Source organism: Choloepus didactylus, chromosome 9 (assembly GCF_015220235.1).
Source record: "Choloepus didactylus isolate mChoDid1 chromosome 9, mChoDid1.pri, whole genome shotgun sequence".
Lineage (NCBI taxonomy): Eukaryota > Metazoa > Chordata > Mammalia > Pilosa > Megalonychidae > Choloepus > Choloepus didactylus.
This window is the reverse complement of record NC_051315.1, coordinates 50331603-50356815: the sequence shown is the minus strand read 5'-3', so window position 1 is coordinate 50356815 and position 25213 is coordinate 50331603. Positions and strand designations below refer to the sequence as shown.

Below are 25213 nucleotides of genomic sequence, written 5' to 3'. Positions count from 1 at the left end.
ACGTTGCATTACTATGTTAACTCAATTCTTAACCGTATAATGTCTGAGACCAAACAAGCCCAGATTCTCTTAAACAAGGTTCAGAGCTGTTCATCAATCAAAATTCAAATGAGATTCAAGGATTATTCTAATCTTGGTGCCACATCTACATCCACCTACTCCTCCTAAACTCAGGCCTACTACCCTCAATGTTTCTAGTTGTTTATATTCCATTTAGCAAGCAGAAAGGGAGGGAGGGAGGGTAAACTGGCCTTTGTATACTCCAATAGTGAAAATCCTCCTAGAGAGAAAAAACAGTGTTTAAACATGGCTCCAGTTACCCATTAGTTCTGCCCCAAAAAATCCTTCACCACATTTTGTTGTAGGAAGACATACACATGGCCTTCTGGCTCATAGCAATACTCAATGGAGACAGATAGGTTCCAGCGTCATTTTCATTTTTAGGGGACTAGAAGGAGAATCTTAAAATAATCAACCTAGATACATGTAATTTTGATCCACTATTCCTTAAACATTTCCAATGTCTATCATTCACAAGATAATAAATAGCCTTACTTGGTATAAATTCATGTATTCTCCAAATTATATCCAAAAACCACACTGAAAAACTTGAAAGAGAACTTTTTGGGGGGAGAAAAGTATTAAATTGTGAACTGCCTAAAATTTGAGGACTAAATTTTTCTGAGTCTATTAGGAGTGAGAGCCTTAGTAAACAGCTATTCTCATTCTTCAAACATTTATTAATAATATGCAGACTTACCACTTGACTACTGAAAGTTCTTTGTGCTCCATAGAATAAAGATGCCATAGTAAAATGAATAAGACTATGATTAAGTTCCTACATGACTATTAATGGTGAAAAACCTATTATGTTCAAATGTCCTGCCAGAATAATGAATATATTTGGACTATACTAAAATATTAAACTTTCATTATGTATTTTATGAATAAGAAAATTCATTTGGAAGTTTTATAATCACCTCAAAAATGACTGTTTTCTTGAGAAATAAATTCTATTTGGCCTTGAAAATGTGCATACTCATTTTAACTGAAAATTTTGCCTGTTATTTTTAATTGCCCTGACCTGACTTATCTAGACATAACAGTACCATATTAATCACTTTCTTACAACTTTTTGTGTAATAGAATCATTATGTTTTCCTAGTGATTGCTTCCATCAGAAGGACAGGGAGTGGGAGAGAGTTGAAAAGAATGCAATTTCAATCAGAAAAAGGACATTTAAAACTCAGAGCAGCTTGTAGAGAACCTGTGAAATTCACATACATACACACAAAGATCATCTCAGGTTCCCCTACTTGTGTTTAGTAAAACATATACATATTTTTTATTTGAGGGATCATTTCTGAACGATTCAGTAACTTGTCAGTCACAATTCAAAACATAGTTAATCTACTAGTCTATTTATTCATTCACTTACAATTCATATCCTGCCTAATCCCAGAAAGATTTTGAGGTGGTTATGAACTATTAATCAGTAATTAATATTTACAGTTTTGATAGCACTTCATATTAGACCACTGCTTTCTAATTAATTACTTATTAGCACGTACATTAGTCTGAATGGCTGTTATATTACTGTTTGAAAAATCTGCTTTTAGCAGTAAAAATCTAAATCCGGAAGTGGGAGGTCATTACAGAGAACAGTGCAAGAGCAGCCCAGATGTACACCAGCAACTCCAGGAGAGCAGAGGAGTAATGGATACTTCAAGTCCTGTCAGCAACAGAATCTGTGGAAGAACTCTGGAGAAGCGAAGAGACCGGATATTGGTGACCTGGGAGGATTTAGGAAGCAGTAAGGAAAAGCGAACTTCGAAAAAAAAATCTAAGCTATGTGGCACAGTTACACCTGGGAGAGAGAGAAATTAAAACCCACCCAAAATTAAAAGACACATTTAAAAATATAAAAGCAAACAGAGGAGGAGGGCGGGGCAAGATGGCAGACTGGTGAGCTGTATGTTTTAGTTACTCCTCCAGGAAAGTAGGTAAAAAGCCAGGAACTGCGTAGACTGGACACCACAGAGCAATCTGTCTTTGGGCATACTTCATACAACACTCATGAAAACGTGGAACTGCTGAGATCAGCGAAATCTGTAAGTTTTTGCAGCCAGGGGACCCGCGCCCCTCCCTGCCAGGCTCAGTCCCGGGGGAGGAGGGGCTGTCAGCTCCGGGAAGGAGAAGGGAGAATTGCAGTGGCTGCTCTTATCGGAAACTCATTCTACTGATTCAAACTCCAACCATAGATAGACTGAGACCAGACACCAGAGACTCTGAGAGCAGCCAGCCCAGCAGAGAGGAGACAGACATAGAAAAAAAACAACACGAAAAACTCCAAACTAAAAGCAGAGGATTTTTCGAGTTCTGGTGAACACAGAAAGGGGAAGGGCGGAGATCAGGCCTTGAGGCGCATATGCAAATCCCGAAGCAAAGCTGATCTCTCTGCCCTGTGCACCTTTCCTTAATGGCCCTGGTTGCTTTGTCTATTAGCATTTCAATAACCCATTAGATCTCTGAGGAGGGCCGTTTTTTTTTTTTTTTTTTTTTTTTAAATCCTTTTTGCTTTTTCTAAAACAATTACTCTAAGAAGCTCAATATAGAAAGCTTCAAAGAATTGAAATTTGGGCACGTCAAGTCAAGAGCAGAACTAAGAGAGCTCTGAGACAAAAGGCAATATTCCAGTGGCTGAGAAAATTCACTAAACAACACAACTTCCCAAGAAAAGGGGGGTGTCCGCTCACAGCCACCATCCTGGTGGACAGGAAACACTCCTGCCCATCGCCAGCCCCATAGCCCAGAGCTGCCCCAGACAACCCAGTGTGACGGAAGTGCTTCAAATAACAGGCACACACCACAAAACTGGGCGTGGACATTAGCCTTCCCTGCAACCTCAGCTGAAGGTCCCAGAGCTGGGAAGGTGGAGCAGTGTGAATTAACAAAGCCCCATTCAGCCATCATTTGAGCAGACTGGGAGCCTCCCTACACAGCCCAGCAGCCCAGAACTGCCCTGGGGGGGCGGCACTCACCTGTGACATAGTACAGTCATCCCTCAACAGAGGACCCGGGGTGCACAGCCTGGAAGAGGGGCCCACTTGCAAGTCTCAGGAGCCATACGCCAATACCAAAGACTTGTGGGTCAGTGGCAGAGACAAACTGTGGCAGGACTGAACTGAAGGATTAGACTATTGCAGCAGCTTTAAAACTCTAGGATCATCAGGGAGATTTGATTGTTAGGGCCACCCCCCCTCCCCGACTGCCCAGAAACACGCCCCACATACAGGGCAGGCAACACCAACTACACACGCAAGCTTGGTACACCAATTGGGCCCCACAAGACTCACTCCCCCACTCACCAAAAAGGCTAAGCAGGGGAGATCTGGCTTGTGGAGAACAGGTGGCTCGTGGACGCCACCTGCTGGTTAGTTAGAGAAAGTGTACTCCACGAAGCTGTAGATCTGATAAATTAGAGATAAGGACTTCAACTGGTCTACAAACCCTAAAAGAACTCTATCAAGTTCAGCAAATGCCACGAGGCCAAAAACAACAGAAAATTATAAAGCATATGAAAAAACCAGACGATATGGATAACCCAAGCCCAAGCACCCAAATCAAAAGACCAGAAGAGACACACCACCTAGAGCAGCTACTCAAAGAACTAAAGATGAACAATGAGACCCTAGTACGGGATATGAAGGAAATCAAGAAGACCCTAGAAGAGCATAAAGAAGACATTGCAAGACTAAATAAAAAAATGGATGATCTTATGGAAATTAAAGAAACTGTTGACCAAATTAAAAAGATTCTGGACACTCATAGTACAAGACTAGAGGAAGTTGAACAACGAATCAGTGACCTGGAAGATGACAGAATGGAAAATGAAAGCATAAAAGAAAGAATGGGGAAAAAAATTGAAAAACTCGAAATGGACCTCAGGGATATGATAGATAATATGAAACGTCCGAATATAAGACTCATTGGTGTCCCAGAAGGGGAAGAAAAGGGTAAAGGTCTAGGAAGAGTATTCAAAGAAATTGTTGGGGAAAACTTCCCAAATCTTCTAAACAACATAAATACACAAATCATAAATGCTCAGCGAACTCCAAATAGAATAAATCCAAAAAAACCCACTCCGAGACATATACTGATCACACTGTCAAACATAGAAGAGAAGGAGCAAGTTCTGAAAGCAGCAAGAGAAAAGCAATTCACCACATACAAAGGAAACAGCATAAGACTAAGTAGTGACTACTCAGCAGCCACCATGGAGGCAAGAAGGCAGTGGCACGATATATTTAAAATTCTGAGTGAGAGGAATTTCCAGCCAAGAATACTTTATCCAGCAAAGCTCTCCTTCAAATTTGAGGGAGAGCTTAAATTTTTCACAGACAAAGAAATGCTGAGAGAATTTGCTAACAAGAGACCTGCCCTACTGGAGATACTAAAGGGAGCCCTACAGACAGAGAAACAAAGACAGGACAGAGAGACCTGGAGAAAGGTTCAGTACTAAAGAGATTCGGTATGGGTACAATAAAGGATATTAATAGAGAGAGGGAAAAATATGGCAAACATAATCCAAAGGATAAGATGGCCGATTCAAGAAATGCCTTCACGGTTTTAACGCTGAATGTAAATGGATTAAACTCCCCAATTAAAAGATATAGATTCGCAGAATGGATCAAAAAAAATGAACCATCAATATGTTGCATACAAGAGACTCATCTTAGACACAGGGACACAAAGAAACTGAAAGTGAAAGGATGGAAAAAAATATTTCATGCAAGCTACAGCCAAAAGAAAGCAGGTGTAGCAATATTAATCTCAGATAAAATAGACTTCAAATGCAGGGATGTTTTGAGAGACAAAGAAGGCCACTACATACTAATAAAAGGGGCAATTCAGCAAGAAGAAATAACAATCGTAAATGTCTATGCACCCAATCAAGGTGCCACAAAATACATGAGAGAAACATTGGCAAAACTAAAGGAAGCAATTGATGTTTCCACAATAATTGTGGGAGACTTCAACACATCACTCTCTCCTATAGATAGATCAACCAGACAGAAGACCAATAAGGAAATTGAAAACCTAAACAATCTGATAAATGAATTAGATTTAACAGACATCTACAGGACATTACATCCCAAATCACCAGGATACACATACTTTTCTAGTGCTCACGGAACATTCTCCAGAATAGATCATATGCTGGGACATAAAACAAGCCTCAATAAATTTAAAAAGATTGAAATTATTCAAAGCACATTCTCTGACCACAATGGAATACAATTAGAAGTCAATAACCATCAGAGACTTAGAAAATTCACAAATACCTGGAGGTTAAACAACACACTCCTAAACAATCAGTGGGTTAAAGAAGAAATAGCAAGAGAAATTGCTAAATATATAGAGACGAATGAAAATGAGAACACAACATACCAAAACCTATGGGATGCAGCAAAAGCAGTGCTAAGGGGGAAATTTATAGCACTAAACGCATATATTAAAAAGGAAGAAAGAGCCAAAATCAAAGAACTAATGGATCAACTGAAGAAGCTAGAAAATGAACAGCAAACCAATCCTAAACCAAGTACAAGAAAAGAAATAACAAGGATTAAAGCAGAAATAAATGACATAGAGAACAAAAAAACAATAGAGAGGATAAATATCACCAAAAGTTGGTTCTTTGAGAAGATCAACAAGATTGACAAGCCCCTAGCTAGACTGACAAAATCAAAAAGAGAGAAGACCCATATAAACAAAATAATGAATGAAAAAGGTAACATAACTGCAGATCCTGAAGAAATTAAAAAAATTATAAGAGGATATTATGAACAACTGTATGGCAACAAACTGGATAATGTAGAAGAAATGGACAATTTCCTGGAAACATATGAACAACCTAGACTGACCAGAGAAGAAATAGAAGACCTCAACCAACCCATCACAAGCAAAGAGATCCAATCAGTCATCAAAAATCTTCCCACAAATAAATGCCCAGGGCCAGATGGCTTCACAGGGGAATTCTACCAAACTTTCCAGAAAGAACTGACACCAATCTTACTCAAACTCTTTCAAAACATTGAAAAAAATGGAACACTACCTAACTCATTTTATGAAGCTAACATCAATCTAATACCAAAACCAGGCAAAGATGCTACAAAAAAGGAAAACTACCGGCCAATCTCCCTAATGAATATAGATGCAAAAATCCTCAACAAAATACTTGCAAATCGAATCCAAAGACACATTAAAAAAATCATACACCATGACCAAGTGGGGTTCATTCCAGGCATGCAACGATGGTTCAACATAAGAAAAACAATCAATGTATTACAACACATTAAAAACTCGAAAGGGAAAAATCAATTGATCATCTCAATAGATGCTGAAAAAGCATTTGACAAAATCCAACATCCCTTTTTGATAAAAACACTTCAAAAGGTAGGAATTGAAGGAAACTTCCTCAACATGATAAAGAGCATATATGAAAAACCCACAGCCAGCATAGTACTCAATGGTGAGAGACTGAAAGCCTTCCCTCTAAGATCAGGAACAAGACAAGGATGCCCGCTGTCACCACTGTTATTCAACATTGTGCTGGAAGTGCTAGCCAGGGCAATCCGGCAAGACAAAGAAATAAAAGGCATCCAAATTGGAAAAGAAGAAGTAAAACTGTCATTGTTTGCAGATGATATGATCTTATATCTAGAAAACCCTGAGAAATCGACGATACACCTACTAGAGCTAATAAACAAATTTAGCAAAGTAGCAGGATACAAGATTAATGCACATAAGTCAGTAATGTTTCTATATGCTAGAAATGAACAAACTGAAGAGACACTCAAGAAAAAGATACCATTTTCAATAGCAACTAAAAAAATCAAGTACCTAGGAATAAACTTAACCAAAGATGTAAAAGACCTATACAAAGAAAACTACATAACTCTACTAAAAGAAATAGAAGGGGACCTTAAAAGATGGAAAAATATTCCATGTTCATGGATAGGAAGGCTAAATGTCATTAAGATGTCAATTCTACCCAAACTCATCTACAGATTCAATGCAATCCCAATCAAAATTCCAACAACCTACTTTGCAGACTTGGAAAAGCTAGTTATCAAATTTATTGGAAAGGGAAGATGCCTCGAATTGCTAAAGACACTCTAAAAAAGAAAAACGAAGTGGGAGGACTTACACTCCCTGCCTTTGAAGCTTATTATAAAGCCACAGTTGCCAAAACAGCATGGTACTGGCACAAAGATAGACATATAGATCAATGGAATCGAATTGAGAATTCAGAGATAGACCCTCAGATCTATGGCCGACTGATCTTTGATAAGGCCCCCAAAGTCACCGAACTGAGCCATAATGGTCTTTTCAACAAATGGGGCTGGGAGAGTTGGATATCCATATCCAAAAGAATGAAAGAGGACCCCTACCTCACCCCCTACACAAAAATTAACTCAAAATGGATGAAAGATCTCAATATAAAAGAAAGTACCATAAAACTCCTAGAAGATAATGTAGGAAAACATCTTCAAGACCTTGTATTAGGAGGCCACTTCCTAGACTTTACACCCAAAGCACAAGCAACAAAAGAGAAAATAGATAAATGGGAACTCCTCAAGCTTAGAAGTTTCTGCACCTCAAAGGAATTTCTCAAAAAGGTAAAGAGGCAGCCAACTCAATGGGAAAAAATTTTTGGAAACCATGTATCTGACAAAAGACTGATATCTTGCATATACAAAGAAATCCTACAACTCAATGACAATAGTACAGACAGCCCAATTATAAAATGGGCAAAAGATATGAAAAGACAGTTCTCTGAAGAGGAAATACAAATGGCCAAGAAACACATGAAAAAATGTTCAGCTTCACTAGCTATTAGAGAGATGCAAATTAAGACCACAATGAGATACCATCTAACACCGGTTAGAATGGCTGCCATTAAACAAACAGGAAACTACAAATGCTGGAGGGGATGTGGAGAAATTGGAACTCTTATTCATTGTTGGTGGGACTGTATAATGGTTCAGCCACTCTGGAAGTCAGTCTGGCAGTTCCTTAGAAAACTAGATATAGAGCTACCATTCGATCCAGCGATTGCACTTCTCGGTATATACCCGGAAGATCGGAAAGCAGTGACACGAACAGATATCTGCACGCCAATGTTCATAGCAGCATTATTCACAATTGCCAAGAGATGGAAACAACCCAAATGTCCTTCAACAGATGAGTGGATAAATAAAATGTGGTATATACACACGATGGAATACTACGCGGCAGTAAGAAGGAACGATCTGGTGAAACATATGACAACATGGATGAACCTTGAAGACATAATGCTGAGCGAAATAAGCCAGGCACAAAAAGAGAAATATTATATGCTACCACTAATGTGAACTTTGAAAAATGTAAAAACAAATGGTTTATAATGTAGAATGTAGGGGAACTAGCAGTAGAGAGCAATTAAGGAAGGGGGAACAATAATCCAAGAAGAACAGATAAGCTATTTAACGTTCTGGGGATGCCCAGAAATGACTATGGTCTGTTAATTTCTGATGGATGTAGTAGGAACAAGTTCACTGAAATGTTGCTATATTATGTAACTTTCTTGGGGTAAAGTAGGAACATGTTGGAAGTTAAGCAGTTATCTTAGGTTAGTTGTCTTTTTCTTACTCCCTTGTTATGGTCTCTTTGAAATGTTCTTTTATTGTATGTTTGTTTTCTTTTTAACTTTTTTTTTCATACAGTTGATTTAAAAAAGAAGGGAAAGTTAAAAAAAAAAAAAAAAAAGAAAAAAGACAAACAAGGAAAAAAAAAAAAAAAAAGTTGTAGTGCCCCCTTGAGGAGCCTGTGGAGAATGCAGGGGTATTTGCCTACCCCACCTTCATGGTTGCTAACATGACCACAGACATAGGGGACTGGTGGTTTGATGGGTTGAGCCCTCTACCATAAGTTTTACCCTTGGGAAGACGGTTGCTGCAAAGGAGAGGCTAGGCCTCCCTGTATTTGTGCCTAAGAGTCTCCTCCTGAATGCCTCTTTGTTGCTCAGATGTGGCCCTCTCTCTCTGGCTAAGCCAACTTGAAAGGTGAAATCGCTGCCCTCCCCCCTACGTGGGATCAGACACCCAGGGAAGTGAATCTCCCTGGCAACGTGGAATATGACTCCCGGGGAGGAATGTAGACCCGGCATCGTGGGATGGAGAACATCTTCTTGACCAAAAGGGGGATGTGAAAGGAAATGAAATAAGCTTCAGTGGCAGAGAGATTCCAAAACGAGCCGAGAGATCACTCTGGTGGGCACTCTTACGCACACTTTAGACAACCTTTTTTAAGTTCTAAAGAATTGGGGTAGCTGGTGGTGGATACCTGAAACTATTAAACTACAACCCAGAACCCATGAATCTCGAAGACAGTTGTATAAAAATGTAGCTTATGAGGGGTGACAGTGGGATTGGGAATGCCATAAGGACCAAACTCCACTTTGTCTAGTTTATGGATGGATGTGTAGAAAAGTAGGGGAAGCAAACAAACAGACAAAGGTACCCAGTGTTCTTTTTTACTTCAATTGCTGTTTTTCACTCTAATTATTATTCTTGTTATTTTTGTGTGTGTGCTAATGAAGGTGTCAGGGATTGATTTAGGTGATGAATGTACAACTATGTAATGGTACTGTAAACAATCGAAAGTACAATTTGTTTTGTATGACTGCGTGGTATGTGAATATATCTCAATAAAATGATGATTAAAAAAAAGAAAAACAAAAAAAAAACAAACAACAAAAAAAAAAAAAAGCAAACAGAATGAGTAATAAAGCTTCCAATGAAGGGAAAAGGAAAAAAATTATTTGAACCATCTCAAATTATCGAGCCTGATATCAGAGAAAAAACATAGATAAAGGAAAAAAGCACAGTAAAATTAAAATGTAAAGTATTGTTAGGAACTGGAAAGTCAGCCTGAAGAACACAGTGCAGGCAGTATGGGAAACGGCCTTGAGGGGAGGGTAGCACCAATCCTGCAAAGCCTATGCAATTGCATTCAATTATAATGGAGGCTGTACACACATATTCCCTGAAGAGACCCGCCCAAGGGTTCCTGATATTCTGCTCACACATTGCTTGAAGAGAGATAAGCTGTCAAACCATAAAGAACCATTTTAAGAAATAAATTGAAGCTTTCATCTCTTCAAAGATGTGTGATTAGAAAAATAAATGATATAGCTCTTTCAAATCACAGCCATAAAAATAAAAAATACCATTATATACATCCTATTTGCATTTAATGAGATAGGGTCTATATGACAGTTCTTGGTATTTATTTTTATTTCCATCTTGAACTTGAAGCTTTCAACAGGCTCTTTTGGAAGGGTCAACTGACAGTTTTCTTATTCATTCTAAGAATCTGTGAATGCATTTTACACAGAGCAAAATGAAAGACTAGGTAAGATAAAATGGAATGGTGTATCCACAGTTTCGGCCTAATAGTAATGACAATTATTAGTAACTTCAGAGAAATCAAATTAATTGGCATTTTTGCTTCCAAAGTGTAGGTATTGAAAGTATAAAATAAATTAGATCTCAAAACAGTAACTGCTGACAGACAAGAAACCCATGTCATTTGCTTCCAAAAGCCCCATAAAAGTGCTTTTCACCAACCTTCCAGTTCGCTGGAGTTCAGGTCCACTGTGGCCTCCATGAGGCTCTGCTTCCCCATGAGCTGCTGTTCCATTTGGTACAGCAGGAATTTTCCTCTTCTCCTGTGGGAAGTTTGTTAAATTTCAGGTGCTAATTGTAAATAACAAAAGCAATTTCCTTTTTCTTGATGCAATAAGGCAGAGTGGCTAAGAGACCAGTCTATATTACTTATTTGTTGCATGATGTCTGCCTCTAAAGCTTCAGTTCCCTCCTCCATTTCCTGGGGGTAATAACAGTACCTATATCATAGTGTGGTTGAGAGAATTAAATGAGGTGATGGACATTCATTCATTCTTTCAACTATATTTATTGAGTGCCTAGTGTCTGCCATTCATTGTTATGGAGGCTGGAGATACAAAGGTGAACAAGAAAAGGTATTGTATTAGTGGAGACAGACAATAAACTTACAATGTCAGGCAGAGATAGGAGCTATGAAGAAAAGCTATGAAGGGGCCAGAGATTAGGGTGGGATGGGATCAGGTGAGGAGGAATTATTTATGGTGGTATCATATGCTTAGCATAGTTTAATTGTTTAATAAATGCCAACTATTATCGTTAACTATTTTTAAAGTATATATTCCTCTGTGATTCTTGCTAATATCGTCCGACTCAAAGGATGATGTACAAAGTAGTTCTTTCCAACTCATAGCCTCCAAAGATTATTGCAAAAGTAAGCTTCTAATGAAGACAATGACAAACCAACTGAGTCTACAGAAGTGCTGTTTTCCATAGGTCTATTCTACCCAGTTTTGTAAGTGATGGGTTAAAAAAATCAGAAAATGCTACCTATTGGTGATGTTAGAGCACATCAATGTGTTAAAAAGTGCTTAAAAGCATAATACAAAAGTTTCAAGTGGTGTAATTAAAAATGTTACTTGACTGCCATTCCAAAATAGAGTTAGTGCTCAACATCATATGTCATTAGGGAATTGCAAATGAAAACAACCATGAGATACCACTACACAGGAGATGGCTAAAATCCCAAACACTGACAATATCAAGTGCTTACAAGCTGTGGGGCAACAGGAACTCTTATTCATTTCTGGTGGGAATGCAAATGTTACAGCCACTTTGGAAGATAGGTTGGCAGTTTCTTACATAGCTAAATATAAGCTTATCATCTGATCCAGCAAATGTGCTCCTAGGTATTTATTCAATTGAGTTGAAAACTAATGTCTACACAAAAATCTGTGCATGTTATGTTTATAGAAGTTTTATTCCTAGTTGACAAAAGATGCCTTCAACTAAGATGTCCCTTAATAAGTGAACAGATAAACAGTTGATCCATTGAAGTGAATTCACCTGCTGAAGTGATCGGTACTTTCAAACAATGGAATGTCACTCGGTGATAAGAAGAAATGAGCTATCAAGCCCCGAAAAGAAATGGAGGAAACTTAAATACATATTGCTTAATGAAAAAAAGCCAGTCTGAAAAGGCTACATATAATATGATTTCAAATATATGACATTCTGGAAAAGGCAAAATTATAGAGACAGTGAAAAGATCAGTGGTTGCCAGGGGTTGGAAGGGAGGAGGAGATGAATAGATAGAGCATAGGGGATTTTAGGACAGTGAAACTATTCTGTAAAATACTGTAATAATGGATAAATGACATTGTACATTTGACAAAACCCATGTACAATATAAAGAGTGAATCCTAAAGTAAACTATGGACTTTAGTTAATATGAATATATCAATATCAGTTCAATTGTATCAAATGCATCACCACCCTAATGCAAGATATTAATAATAGCAGAAACTGAGTGGGGGAGAAAGGAGGCATGCGGAAACTCTGTCTTATCTGCTCAATTTTCTGTAAACCTAAAACTGCTCTAAAAAGTAAAGTCTATTAATAAAAAAATTACATTGGTGAAAACATGAAGAACAAAAGTGACTTAACTGATCTTATGTATGACAGGACATTTAGGTAGAATAGTACACATTTAAAATGTGAGAAAAATAGGTTTTGAAATGCACACATGGGGCAGCCCCTGGCCTGAACAAAACAGGCCTGTGGACCTTGGCGCACAGCAGTCTGCCTGACCTAGGCAGCTGATGTTTAACCTGTCATCTTTGTAAGCCAGTAAAGAGAAAAAGGGTAAATTGTAACTTTAAATGGGAAATAAGCAGGAGGTGAGAAACTCTTGGTCTCACAAAAGAGCAAGAATGTTAATCTAGTCTACCTGCTTCCTGGCCCCCAAGTGTTATCACTCTTGTGGTTATTTACAAAGCCCCATCCTATACTTCTTTCCTTCCTGCACCACACCCATGTCACAGGATGCTCTCCCACCCTTAGGAATGTCTTTGTCTTAAACCCTTCCAACTGGCTTGCTGTCCTCTTTCAATCTCCTGGCAAACTTCCCTGTGAAAGTGGTACCCACCTGGAGAGAAAAAAACTGATTTCTGCTGATTTCTGCCTCCCTGTGAGTAAGCCCCAAATAAAGTTCATGTTTCAGAAAATGCTCGGCGTCTTCTTTGGTCTTTTGACTGGCAAAGCCCCTTCGGGCTGTGACAGCACCATATGGAAAGTTGATTGCTTAATATTTTTTAATATCTTTGTAATTTCCCCAGGTGGATGAATAGATACACTGAGAGACTAAAGTTCAAGATAAAAATCATCCAACATCTGTCAACTGGCAAAGGAACTGCCTTTACCAGTAAATAGTGAGCACATATTAGTACAGGCCTTTAAAAGTGGCATCTATACCTATTTCCCAGTCACTAAGTATAATGTCTCTTAGCTTCCACAAGTCTCAGAAAGCAAGCGATATTACTTGGTCTTCTGGGAAATTGTCCCTTATTGGATAAGTTAACTTTTATTTACAAGATAAAAAGCTATACATTGAGAAAAGAAATGATAAACCATGCAAGATAATAGCCACTCGAAAGTATCCATTTCCTCAAGGAGAGTTCTTCATATAGTAAAGGAATAGGATGTTTGAATAGAGTAGCATATCCATGAAAATTCTGAAGATTCTGGGGGAAATACAGGAAATGTTTTAGTACAGAAACACAAGCATTACAGTATTTCCCCAAAGAGTAACAGGATGGGTAGATCCTCTCTGAATAATTTTAGATTCTCTTGAATACTTAAATTTTACAATTTATTAATTCACTCAACAAAAACTTATTGATTGCCAATTTGCGTCAGGTACCAGTGGACAAATTAGACCTGTGAAGCTTACATTATAATGGGGAAAGAACAGACAATAAACAAATAAACAAATAAATACATTCTTTGTGTATTAGAAAGATTAAGATTTACGGAGAAAGAAAAACGTAGAGCAGAATAAGGGTGATCTGAGTTTGGGGTACATGGCTAAAAAGGAGGAAATGGCAATTTAAATAGAGGGTCAGACAGGCCTCAGTGAAAGAGTGTCATCTGAGAACAATGTGAAGGAGGTGAGGGAATTAACCCTATGGATAACTGGTGAGTGTCCAGGCAGGAAGAACAGCCAGGGAGGCAGCAGTGTTGCTGGAGAGTGTGAGAAACAGGGTGCGCCTGCTTGGAGAGAAGTGAGTAAGGAGGAAAGTGGTACGTGATGACTACTGAGAGGTAAAGGGAGGGCAAATTGTGTAGGTTTTTGTAGGTCACTGTAAGGATTTGGCTTTTATTCTCAGTGAAATGAGGAAAGTGCAGGGTTTTAAGCAGAGCAGTGACATACGCCAACTTGGAGTTGCTCTCTGCTAGGTTGAAAATAGATTTTAGGAGATAAGGGTAGTGTCCTAGTTTGCTAATGCTGCAGAATGCAAAACACCAGAGATGGATTGGCTTTTATAAAACGGGGGTTTATTTCACTACACAATTACAGTCTTAAGGCCACAAAGCATCCAAGGTAACACATCAGCAATCGGGTACCCTCACCGGAGGATGGCCAATGGCCTCCGGAAAACCTCTGTTAGCTAGGAAGGCAGCTGGCAACTGCTCCAAAGCTCCGGCCTCAAAACGGCTTTCTCCCAGGACGCTCCTCTCTAGCAAGCTTGCTCCTCTTCAAAACATCACTCCCAGCTGCACTCCCTTTCCTCTTTGAGTCAGCTCATTTATATAGCTCCACCGATCAAGGCCCACCCTGAATGGGTGGGGCCACGCCTCCATGGGAACATCTCATCAAAATTATCTCCCACAGCTGGATGGGGCACACTCCAAGCAAATCTAACCAACACCAAAACTTCTGCCCCACACAAGACCACAAAGATAATGGCATTTGGGGGACACAATACATTCAAACCGGCACATTCCACCCCCTGGACCCCAAAATGACATTATCTTTCCAAATACACAAAATACATTCATTTCATCACAGTATCACAAAAACTTAAATCATTTCAGTAACAAAAGTTAAGTACAAAATCCCATCAAAATCAATTATAGGCATGGCCAGTCCTAAGGCATAATTTTTCTTTAGCTGTGGATCTGTGAACTTAGAATAAGTTATGTGCTCCCAATATACAAAGGACAGACATTCATAGGATAAACATTTCCATTGCCATAAGGAGAAACAGTAAGGAAAACAGGGTTAACAGGACCAAAACAGTTCCTAAAACCTGCAGGACAAACTCCATTAGATTTCAAAGTCTGAGAGTCATTTACAGAACAACGTTGCATCCTTGGGGCTTGAGAGAGCGGGAGCCTAACCCTTCCCAAGGACCTTTTTGGCAGCTGTTTCCTCTCCAAATGCTTGGGTGAGTGCTCCAACATATCCACACATTGGGGAGACCACCTTCTCGGCCCCACCCTCCTCAAACATCGGGGCAGCTCCCGGATTCCCTTCCATCTCCGGGGCACACGCTCAACCCCTTCAGAACAGTGTGGTGGCAGCCAGGCTCTCCCCAATTCCCTGGGAATGTGCTCCACCCTCTTTGGGACCTGAGGTGGCAAAACTCTTCCAGAGCATCGAGGCGGAAGGACCGCCCTCGACCTCCAGGGCAAACTCACCCCTTCCATGCATGTGGGCTGCTCCACTCTCCCAGCCCGAGACCTCCTGACTCCAGACCTCAACCTCCATGGCTCTGTCTTTGAAGAGATTTTTCCTTTAATTTTTTCCTTGTCTGTCTCCTCCAGTCCAGACTGGCAATGGCTCTGTCTATAAAGATCTCGCAAAAATTCTGTTGGCTTTGCATGAAGCATGCAGGGGTCAAAGCCATCAGACAATAGGACTTTCCACAAATCCTTTCTGCTTAACTTCTTTTCCAATCTTGGCTTGTACTGAAATGGCAGCTGGCTTCCATGTTTGGTTATATCCTTATGTTGGGCTGTAGCTTCTGGGATTCCACCCCCTGGAAGCCTGTAATTTTCCAAGCCATCAACTTCTGGTTTCTTTGAACCCAAGAGTTCAGTTCTAAGTTTATCTCTATCTGCTCGCATTTTACTATAAGCTGCAAGGAGAAGCCAGGATACGTCCTCCACACGTAGTCTGGAGATCTCCTCAGCTAAGTATTCCAAGTTGTTGCTTCCAGATTCTTCCTTCCATCTGACACCAGGACTCAATTTTGCCAAATTCTCTGCCACTTTAAAACAAGGATCGCCTTTCTTCCAGTTTACAACACATTCATCATTTCTGTTCCAGTCCTCATCAGAAGTATCTTTAGAGTCCATATTTCCACAGTCTCTTTAAAGCAGTTTTGGCCTTTTCTATCAAGCTCCTCACAATTCTTCCAAAGTCTTCCCCTTATCCATTTGAAAAGCCGTTCCAACATGTTTGGTATTTGCAAACACAGCAGCAAAAGCACCCCACTTCTCTGGTACCAAAATCTGTCCTAGTTTGCTAATGCTGCAGAATGCAAACCACCAGAGATGGATTGCCTTTATAAAACGGGGGTTTATTTCACTACACAATTACAGTCTTAAGGCCACAAAGCATCCAAGGTAACACATCAGCAATCGGGTACCCTCACCGGAGGATGGCCAATGGCTTCCGGAAAACCTCTGTTAGCTAGGAAGGCAGCTGGCAACTGCTCCAAAGCTCCGGCCTCAAAACGGCTTTCTCCCAGGACGCTCCTCTCTAGCAAGCTTGCTCCTCTTCAAAACATCACTCCCAGCTGCACTCCCTTTCCTCTTTGAGTCAGCTCATTAATATAGCTCCGCCGATCAAGGCCCACCCTGAATGGGTGGGGCCACGCCTCCATGGGAACATCTCATCAAAATTATCTCCCACAGCTGGGTGGGGCACACTCCAAGCAAATCTAACCAACACCAAAACTTCTACCCCACACAAGACCACAAAGATAATGGCATTTGGGGGACACAATACATTCAAACCGGCACAGGTAGTAACATGACCAATTTAGGAGGCTATTTCACTAATCCAGGAGCAAGATGATGGGAGTTTAAACCAGGCTGGTGGTGATAAGAGTGAGAAATGGTATGATTCTGGATATACTTTGAAGGTAAAGTCAAAAGAATTTCTTGGTGGAATGGAAGTGAGGGGTAACTGAAAAAAAAAATGATTTGGGACTGACCAACTATAAGGATGGAGTTAGCATCTACCAAAATGAGGAGGGACAGATGGAACAGGTTTGACAGAAGATCAGACCTTAGTTTTGGACATGTTAAGTTTTAGATACCTATCATACACATAAGTGGGGACATTGAATAGGCAGTTGGATAAATGACTCCTAAGTTCAGGGTGGAAAATAAAATCGGGGGCAGATTTAACACTAACATCGGATAATATTACAAGAAAGTGAGTGTAGCTGGTGGAGAAAAGACAATTAAGGACTGAGCAATGGATCACTTCAACATAAGGAAATCAGAGAGAAGAGGAAGAATGAGCACAGGAGACAGGAGTGACTCATGAGGAAAATGAAGAACATGTGCTGTCTTGGGAGCAAAGTGAAGAAAGTACAACAGGGAGACGGGAATCATCGGCTCTGTGAAACGCCACTGATTGAAAAGCTAAATAAAATGCAGACTGAGAATTGACTATTTAGCATTGTGGAGATCACTAGTGACCTTCATGTAAGTAACTTTAGTGAAATAATGGGACAAAGCCTTACTATAGTAGGTTTAAGAGAGAATTGGAGGAGAGGGTTTGAAGGCAAGTAGTATAGAGAACTTTTCTGTGGCATTTTGTTGCAAAGGGACCAAAGGAATAGTTTAGTAGCTGGTAGGTGTAGCAGTATCAAGAAAGTTCTTTTTTTAAGATTGGAGAATTAGCAGTATGTTGAATGATCATTTAAATGATATAATACGAAACAAAAGACTTCATGATATAGAGGAGATGGGAGAAATTGTGGAGTGACATCCTTGAGTAATGAAGAGATGGGATCTGGTGCACAAGTAGAAGTAGACAGTTCATCAACAGTAATACACAGGAGGCTGTGTATTTGGGTACAAGTGTTGGCACCCAAATACTGTGGAAGTTCTCTTTTGATTGCTTCAAATTTCTCAGGGAAGTAGAAAGCAAGTCAGCACCTGAGAGGGGAGGTCAGGAAGGAAGTGTTGAAGATTTGAGAAGAGAAGTATGAAATAGTCATATAGAAAGAATAATTGGTCTAAGGAAACACAGGATTATTGCCTCTCAGCATTAAATTTTTTTAAGTGAGATGAGTCAGTGTGGTTAGATGTTTTCCTTCAGCCACATTCAGCTGCATCAGTGCAGGTGCAGAGTGAAGAGTTGGATTCACATAGGGTTCTGGTTTTGACAAGCAAGTACATGGCATGAGAGATGAGAAAGAAGTCAAGAGTATGCATAACGGAGTGATTATAATGATGGACATAAGTTCTTAGATGAATGTTCCCAGGTTTTTCTCTTAAAACAAGTTATTCTTTTCTTAACAGAAAGAAAAAAGTCTTTAAAATGCTATGACTTACACATTTCAAAGGAATAAAAACCATGGGAATTAAAATTATCCCATGGGGAAAATATCTGAATAAAAATGAGGTCAGGGTGCTTAATATATTTTAATTAATTTTGCTCTGGCTAATAAAAGACAATACAGTATCATAATATCTATTATTCAATTACAACATATTTTTAAGATATTAATATTCTAAGGAAGCAAAGAGTGTATCTTTAATACAAATTCATTATAGAGAACTGTGCCAAGACGAGAGTTACTAACCATATGTGGCTATTTAAATTTAATTAATCTAAATTAAGTAAAATGAAAAATTCAGTTACTCAGTTGAACTTGCTACATTTCAAGTGCTCAACAGTGGTTTTGCTTATTAGACAGAATAGATATAGAACATTTCCATCATCATAGAAAGTTTTGTTGGACAGGGTTACTAAAGAACATCAGTACAAAGAGGTTAAGGCATTTGTTCAAGGTAGTACAAATAGATAATGGCAGAACCTAGTGCCTTGATTTTCATGCAATGTTCCTTATACTACTGCCTCTCGATACCCAGAATCCAATAGCTAATTCTGATTTACAGGATCTTGTAAAAATAATACAAGAAAAGCACATGGCTCTCATCCCTCCACTGTCCTTAAATTCTTCAAAGAGATGTTTTCAAAAATGCTTGGCTCCAGTTTTAAAGTTTGAAGAAATAATTGGCATTAACAGTATGTTTCCTTTAAATTGATGGCGGGATTGAGATGAACTTTTTAAATATTCATGGTCGTTTCCCTAAGTCTGGCTAATCAGAAAAACTTCTAAGTCGAGGACTGGGTCAGTTAGAACATGTCACTTCACTAGGGCAATAGTGTTAGACCAGGTTGGACTCCACAGGGCAAGGGTCAAGAGCAAGGCTGAGTAAATGACCACTGGGAGGGCTGCAGAGGGCAGATTCAGGAGGAAAAGAGGTGGAAACAGGAGTGGAATCAAACATTTGGCTACCACTCTCACCAAAGTTATGCTTGCAAAAAGAAAATGACCCAAAACAATAGTGACAGTCTATTTTTATCCTTCTGGATTATGTAATAGGTAAAATACATATTGACTTTTTATAGGCAGAAGTTTTACAGTTTTCACACAAGTCCACACAAATGTAATACAAACATAAGAATTATATATAAACAATTCTTCCCAATCCCAAATATGATTAGCAGGAAAAGACAGTTTCTTACATGATATGATTAAAATGTGCCTTTAAATTTTCTTAATGCTTGCTAAATGAAAAGTGATACATCAAAACCTAAAAGAACATTCACGGGCTTTTTCTCAACTATATTATACATTTTTATTAAAATTTTAATTTTCCTCAAGTGTTATATCTTAGTTGGGTCTAAACTTTTTTCTGGGTTTGATTACCATTTATTTAGGAACATTTTCTCAAAACTCCAAATTGCTCAGTGAAGTGTGCTGGAAAAATTCAATGAAGACCACAACTTCAGGCTCCTGCCTTTGTAAGATTAAAACTTAAATCATTTGAATCTTTTGGATGTGTTATACTATTTTAGGAAATGTATTTAAAAGAGAAGGGAAATGTATTTTAAATGTATTTAAAAGAGAAAGGAATGATTGGACTTTTTAGAGTGTTTTCAAATACACATACCTGGGAAGGGACATTTTTGGGAGGCTCTATTCGAATGCTTGGATCCCACTCTCCAGGAGGGAGTACTGTAACCTGATCCAGAAATTCATCAATTCCTGATACCAAGTCATTACGATCTTTAGCTTTATAAGCAACATCATGAAATACCTAGAGAAGGAAGAGAAATATCATTTATACATAAAATACAATTATAAAATCTTAATGGGTCCAGTGTTTTCATTTCAAATATTATAACAATTTGAAGGAAATAGGCAACCCTGATTCTAAAGAAGTTTATGATACAAACATTATAATTTTACTTCATTCTGTGAATCCACACAGCTATGTATTTTCCTTAGAATGCTAGAATGAATGTTGGAATTTCTGGAGGCAAAGAGTAAAGGAAAAGTGAGAGGAGGATGAGAGGACTCTTATTAAACTAGAATTCATGATTCAGGCTAGGCAAACATTGTTTATGTGTGGGTAATCAAACACTGTGGAGAAAGCCCTTACTTAATAATAGAGGTCAAAATTTGCAGAGTACATTTGAAATTTTAGGAATATTTATATTCTAATTATATGTATATTAACATACATAAACAAAAGGTAAATTCTGTTTCAATTTTAGAAATAGTTATAAACTAGTATTTTTAATGTTAGTATTTTTTCTGAATATACATCATATCAATTCAGTACAGAAAGTGTACTTCCATTCAAAGTATGCATTACATTTTATGCCTACACACTCATGCACTTACGCACACACACACGGTGGTAGTCATTGGGCCTGTTGACACATTCCAGCTCTCCTTCCGGCTAAGTGGTAGGATTGCACTTCTTTGCCTTCTTTGAAATTGGATGTGGCCTACTTAGGTGTTTGTATGTCACTTATAAATGGAAGTTATAAGCACCAGTGTGTGATTTATCATGTTATCTTTTGTCTGCCTTAGTGATTGAGAAAACACAAGTTGAGACGGAACTTTTATCAGCCTCGGTACCTGAGCGACTATAATGAGCAGAGCTCATCTGCAAGCTTGTGAGGAACTTACAGCATGATAGAAATAAACCACTGTTGTTTTAAGCCACTGATATTTTAATTGGCTGTTCCTGCAGCATAACCTAATCATAGAAGTGATATCCTTAATATTAAAAGGGGGAAAGTAGGAATAAGAATAAACAGGAAAACTTAGTTTACACTAAACATAATAGAAATGTTTCTGATGCTTTTTGTATTTCACATCATATGAAATGGAACAGACAAATATTTAAAATTAAGGACTCCTATATTATTCTTTAAGGTTGCCTATATTATAGTTACTAAATATCCCAAAATTTCTAGGAAAATTCTACTGTGAAATATTCTATCCGACTTTTATAACATTTGTTTCAGTTACTGGTTTGAAACTCAATCTAAACTGCTCAAGTGATAAAGCCCATTTAAAAAGGCCTTTTCTTGACTTTCCAACTAGAAAATTTCACAGAATATTATTGGTGTGATGAATACACCTTTGCTTAGGAAAATATGAAGAGATCAATAATAACCAGTTGTATTTTGAGAAAAATATTTTTTACATATTGAAAACACAGATTTGCCTGTCTCAAACCACTCATTTTATGACTCAGAGTATCTTCTTCTAAAGATTTTTACAGTTATGACACTTAATCTGAATATCTAGAAATTGTAAACATGCTTCATACCTTTAGAGTTTAACTACTCTTTTCCTACTAGCAGAAACTCTCTTGAAATCTTCCTCATTTGATCTGATTAAAAAATTGTTTTAAAAGATCATATGATCCTATACTATGCTTTAGGGAGATAAATGTCTAAATTTAGAACAGCTGATTTCCAATTATTTTAATTATTTAAAGTTCTTCAAAGATACAAAAACAACTTGTTTTATTTTAAATTATAAACAGTATTTACTACTGTTTTCCTATCACCAACTTCCCCAATAACTTAATTAGCCATTGTTTTAAATTGTTCTTCCTTTTCTTTGTCTAGCTAAACTAAAATTCTGATTTCAACATAAAACATGAGTTCACTTACTAAATATTTATTGGACTATCTAGGTCCTACGAATACAGCACTGAGCAACAAAAACCCATGCTTTCATGGAGCTCATATTCTGGGGTGGGGGGGGGTCGACGAAGACAGAAAATAAGCATAATAAATATGTACATATTTTGTTGGATTATGGGAAGTGCTGTGGAGTAAAATAAAGCAGGGAAAGGGAATAAGGTGATTAGAAAATGAGGCAACAGAGGTGATATTTCAGCAAAGACCTGAAGGAGGTACAGATGCAAGCCATGCAGATGTCGGGAGCGAGACCTTTCCAGACAGAATATCTAGTGCAAAGATCCTCCCGTGTCACGTTTGAGAAGCAGCAAGGACGCCAATTCCCGGGGATGAGTGAGCAAGTGGAAGAGTGTGGTGGTTTGGAGTTATGTACCCTGGAAATACATATTCTTAAGCTTAATCCACTCCTGTGGGTGTGAACCCATTGTATATAGGACATTTTGATGAGGTTATTTTTACCCAAGGTGTGGCCAACTGAATCAAGATTTTTTACAAGACTAAAACACTGCTGTGATTTTATTTCTACTGCTTTTTCTTTTTAATTAGAGAAGCTGTGGGTCTTTAGAAAATCATGCAAAGAATACAGAGTTCCAATATACACTCCCTATTATTAATACCTTGCATTAGTGTGCTATATTTGTTACAATTAATGAAAGAATATTGTTATAATTGTACCATAAGGATGAGTCTTAATCCTATTATTGGAGACCTTATAGAGGAGGCCACAGAGAGAAGCCACAGGGAGAAGCAAGAAGCTAGAAGTCAATGGACACAGGAAGAGAAAAAGAAGACACTGCCATGTGCACTGCTATATGAAAGAAAAGCCAAGGACCAAGGGTTGCCAGCAACCATCCCCAGACCACCACAGTCTTCAGGGAGAAAGCATCACTTTGCTGATGCTTTGATTTTGGACTTATCCTAGCCTCAAAACTGTGTGTCAGTAAATACCTGTTGTTGAGCCAACCGATTTGTTTTAGTGGCCAGGAAACTTTAAAATATAAAGTAAAAAAAAAGAGTAACAGGAGAAGATGTCTGAGAGGTAAGGTGGAGAAGACAGAAGGACATGGTACAGGACTTTGTAGGCCATCCTGAGAAGTTTGACTTGTAGTTTGAATAAGATAGAAGCCATTACTGAGTCTTGAGCAGAGGAGTGATTATACTAGCTGTTTTGTTGAAAACAGAGGAAAATGGGGCAAAAGCACAGAGAACAAAAGGGAGGCTGCTGCAATAGTAGAATAAGAGTGGTCACCCGAACCAGGTAATAACAGCAAAAACCAAGTGATAACTGTGGGATGTGAGATGAAGCAGAATTCTGGATATATTTTGAAAGTAGAACCAGGAATATTTATTGACAGTTTGGATTTGGGATGTGAAAGAAATAGAGGAGGCAATGATGACTTCAGGGTTTTTCCATGAGGCCAGAGTCAATATCTTTAATTTCTACCACTCTATCTCCAGTATCTAATACATCTTCTGGGGAGACGTTGGACTATGGAGATCCAAGACTCAGTCCTCCCACCAAAACAATGATTAAACAGGCAGGAATTGTCTGAAACAACTATATTGAAACTCCAGAGGCCAGAAGAACACTGTACAGCATCCAGGGAAAAGCAGGAGAAAGAGCCTGATAAATTATGGTAACAGTAAACTGCTGTCTCCACGCAGTGGCTGTTGGTGTCCATTCCCCACTTTCACAGCAGGCTACCATGGGATCTAGTCCCTGCCTAGGTTGCTGGTGACAGAAAGGGACATAAAAATCCTCTAACCAATCACTGATCATGGCTTTTGATTAGCAAATTTGGATTTCTGGGGGCCTGGCTTTGAGGGCAGCCATTGTTTTAACCTGCCCAGACAAAGGCAGCAGCAGTCACTGTTTCAACTCTCCTCCCACAGGGGCAGAGGCAATGGAGACTTAAAGATACTGCACTTCCTCAGGGCCACAGAGTACAGACAGGTGATGGGCTATATTTTCTGGGCAGGCCAGAAAAGCTCAACTTTGGGGAGCCAAAGAAGAAGCTCTTGGCGACCTTCCTGATCCCCTCCCCAGGGCACTTTGGAGCTGGTCTACACTCAATTTATGGGTTCTTGATCCTGCTTCAGCTGGAAAAGACTGATTTGGGAAAGTCCTCTCCAGTCTATCACTCTTCCCAGAATTTGTCCTCTAGGTAAAAGCAGCTTGAGACAATGAAAGAAGGCAGACAGTCTGGGACAAAGGCCTGCTGGCTTCAAATGTCCAGATGAGGGAGGTCTGTCTCCTGGGAAACAGAGAGGACAGTCAAATTCCTGTAAACAGGGGAACTCCAAAACAACTAACAAGCAAAAGCCTAGGACAAGACAGAGGCCCAGAAAGACAGGAAAATCCTGCACACTGCATGTGCCTTGGACAGACCTTCCTGATAGGAAGGCCGAAGCTCAAGAAAATGTCTTATCATCAGCTGGTTATAAAGCCAAAAATCAGACATCTCAGGGAATAAATTCCAGAGTTAACATTTTAAAGGGTTAAAATGTATAGTGTGCAACAAAAGACTACAAGTCAAAGAAACAGGAAATGATGACCCATCCAAAGGGTAAAAATACAAAAAACACCAATGAAGATGATGAGACTGTAGACATACCAAACAAAGCTTTTAAAAAAATATTTTTAAAATGCTCAAGAAGATGAAGGAAAATAGAGAGAGAACTAAAGGATATCAGGAAAACAAGTGAGCAATATGAGAGTTAAGAAAAGAGAAATAAATTTTAAAAAGAAACCATACAGAACTACTGGAGTTGAAGACCACAATGACTGAAATGAAAAATGCTCAGGAGGGTTTCAAGAGTACATTGGAACTGGCAGAAGAAATAAACAGTGAACTTGAAGACAACAGACTTGAAATGACTCAGGCTGAGGAGCACAAAGCAAAAAAAAAAAAAAAAAAAAAGAAATATTAAAAGTGAAAATAGCCCAAGACACCTCTGGGACACCATCAAGCACACCAATATATGCATCATGGGACTCCCA

General features: G+C 38.8%; 1 protein-coding gene across 8 annotated transcripts in view; it reads right to left on the bottom strand.

Annotated features, from left to right (window-relative positions):
• The window catches only part of SLC4A10 (solute carrier family 4 member 10), a 385140-nt gene that overhangs the window by 70400 nt on the left and 289527 nt on the right, over nucleotides 1–25213 (bottom strand). For all 8 annotated transcript variants that reach the window (XM_037848895.1, XM_037848892.1, XM_037848897.1 and 5 more), the window contains 2 exons: nucleotides 20157–20303; nucleotides 10674–10774 (listed from right to left, as the gene is read on the bottom strand). In XM_037848895.1, coding sequence (XP_037704823.1) covers nucleotides 10674–10774; nucleotides 20157–20303 — 248 coding nt within the window. The remainder of the gene's footprint in view (nucleotides 1–10673; nucleotides 10775–20156; nucleotides 20304–25213) is intronic.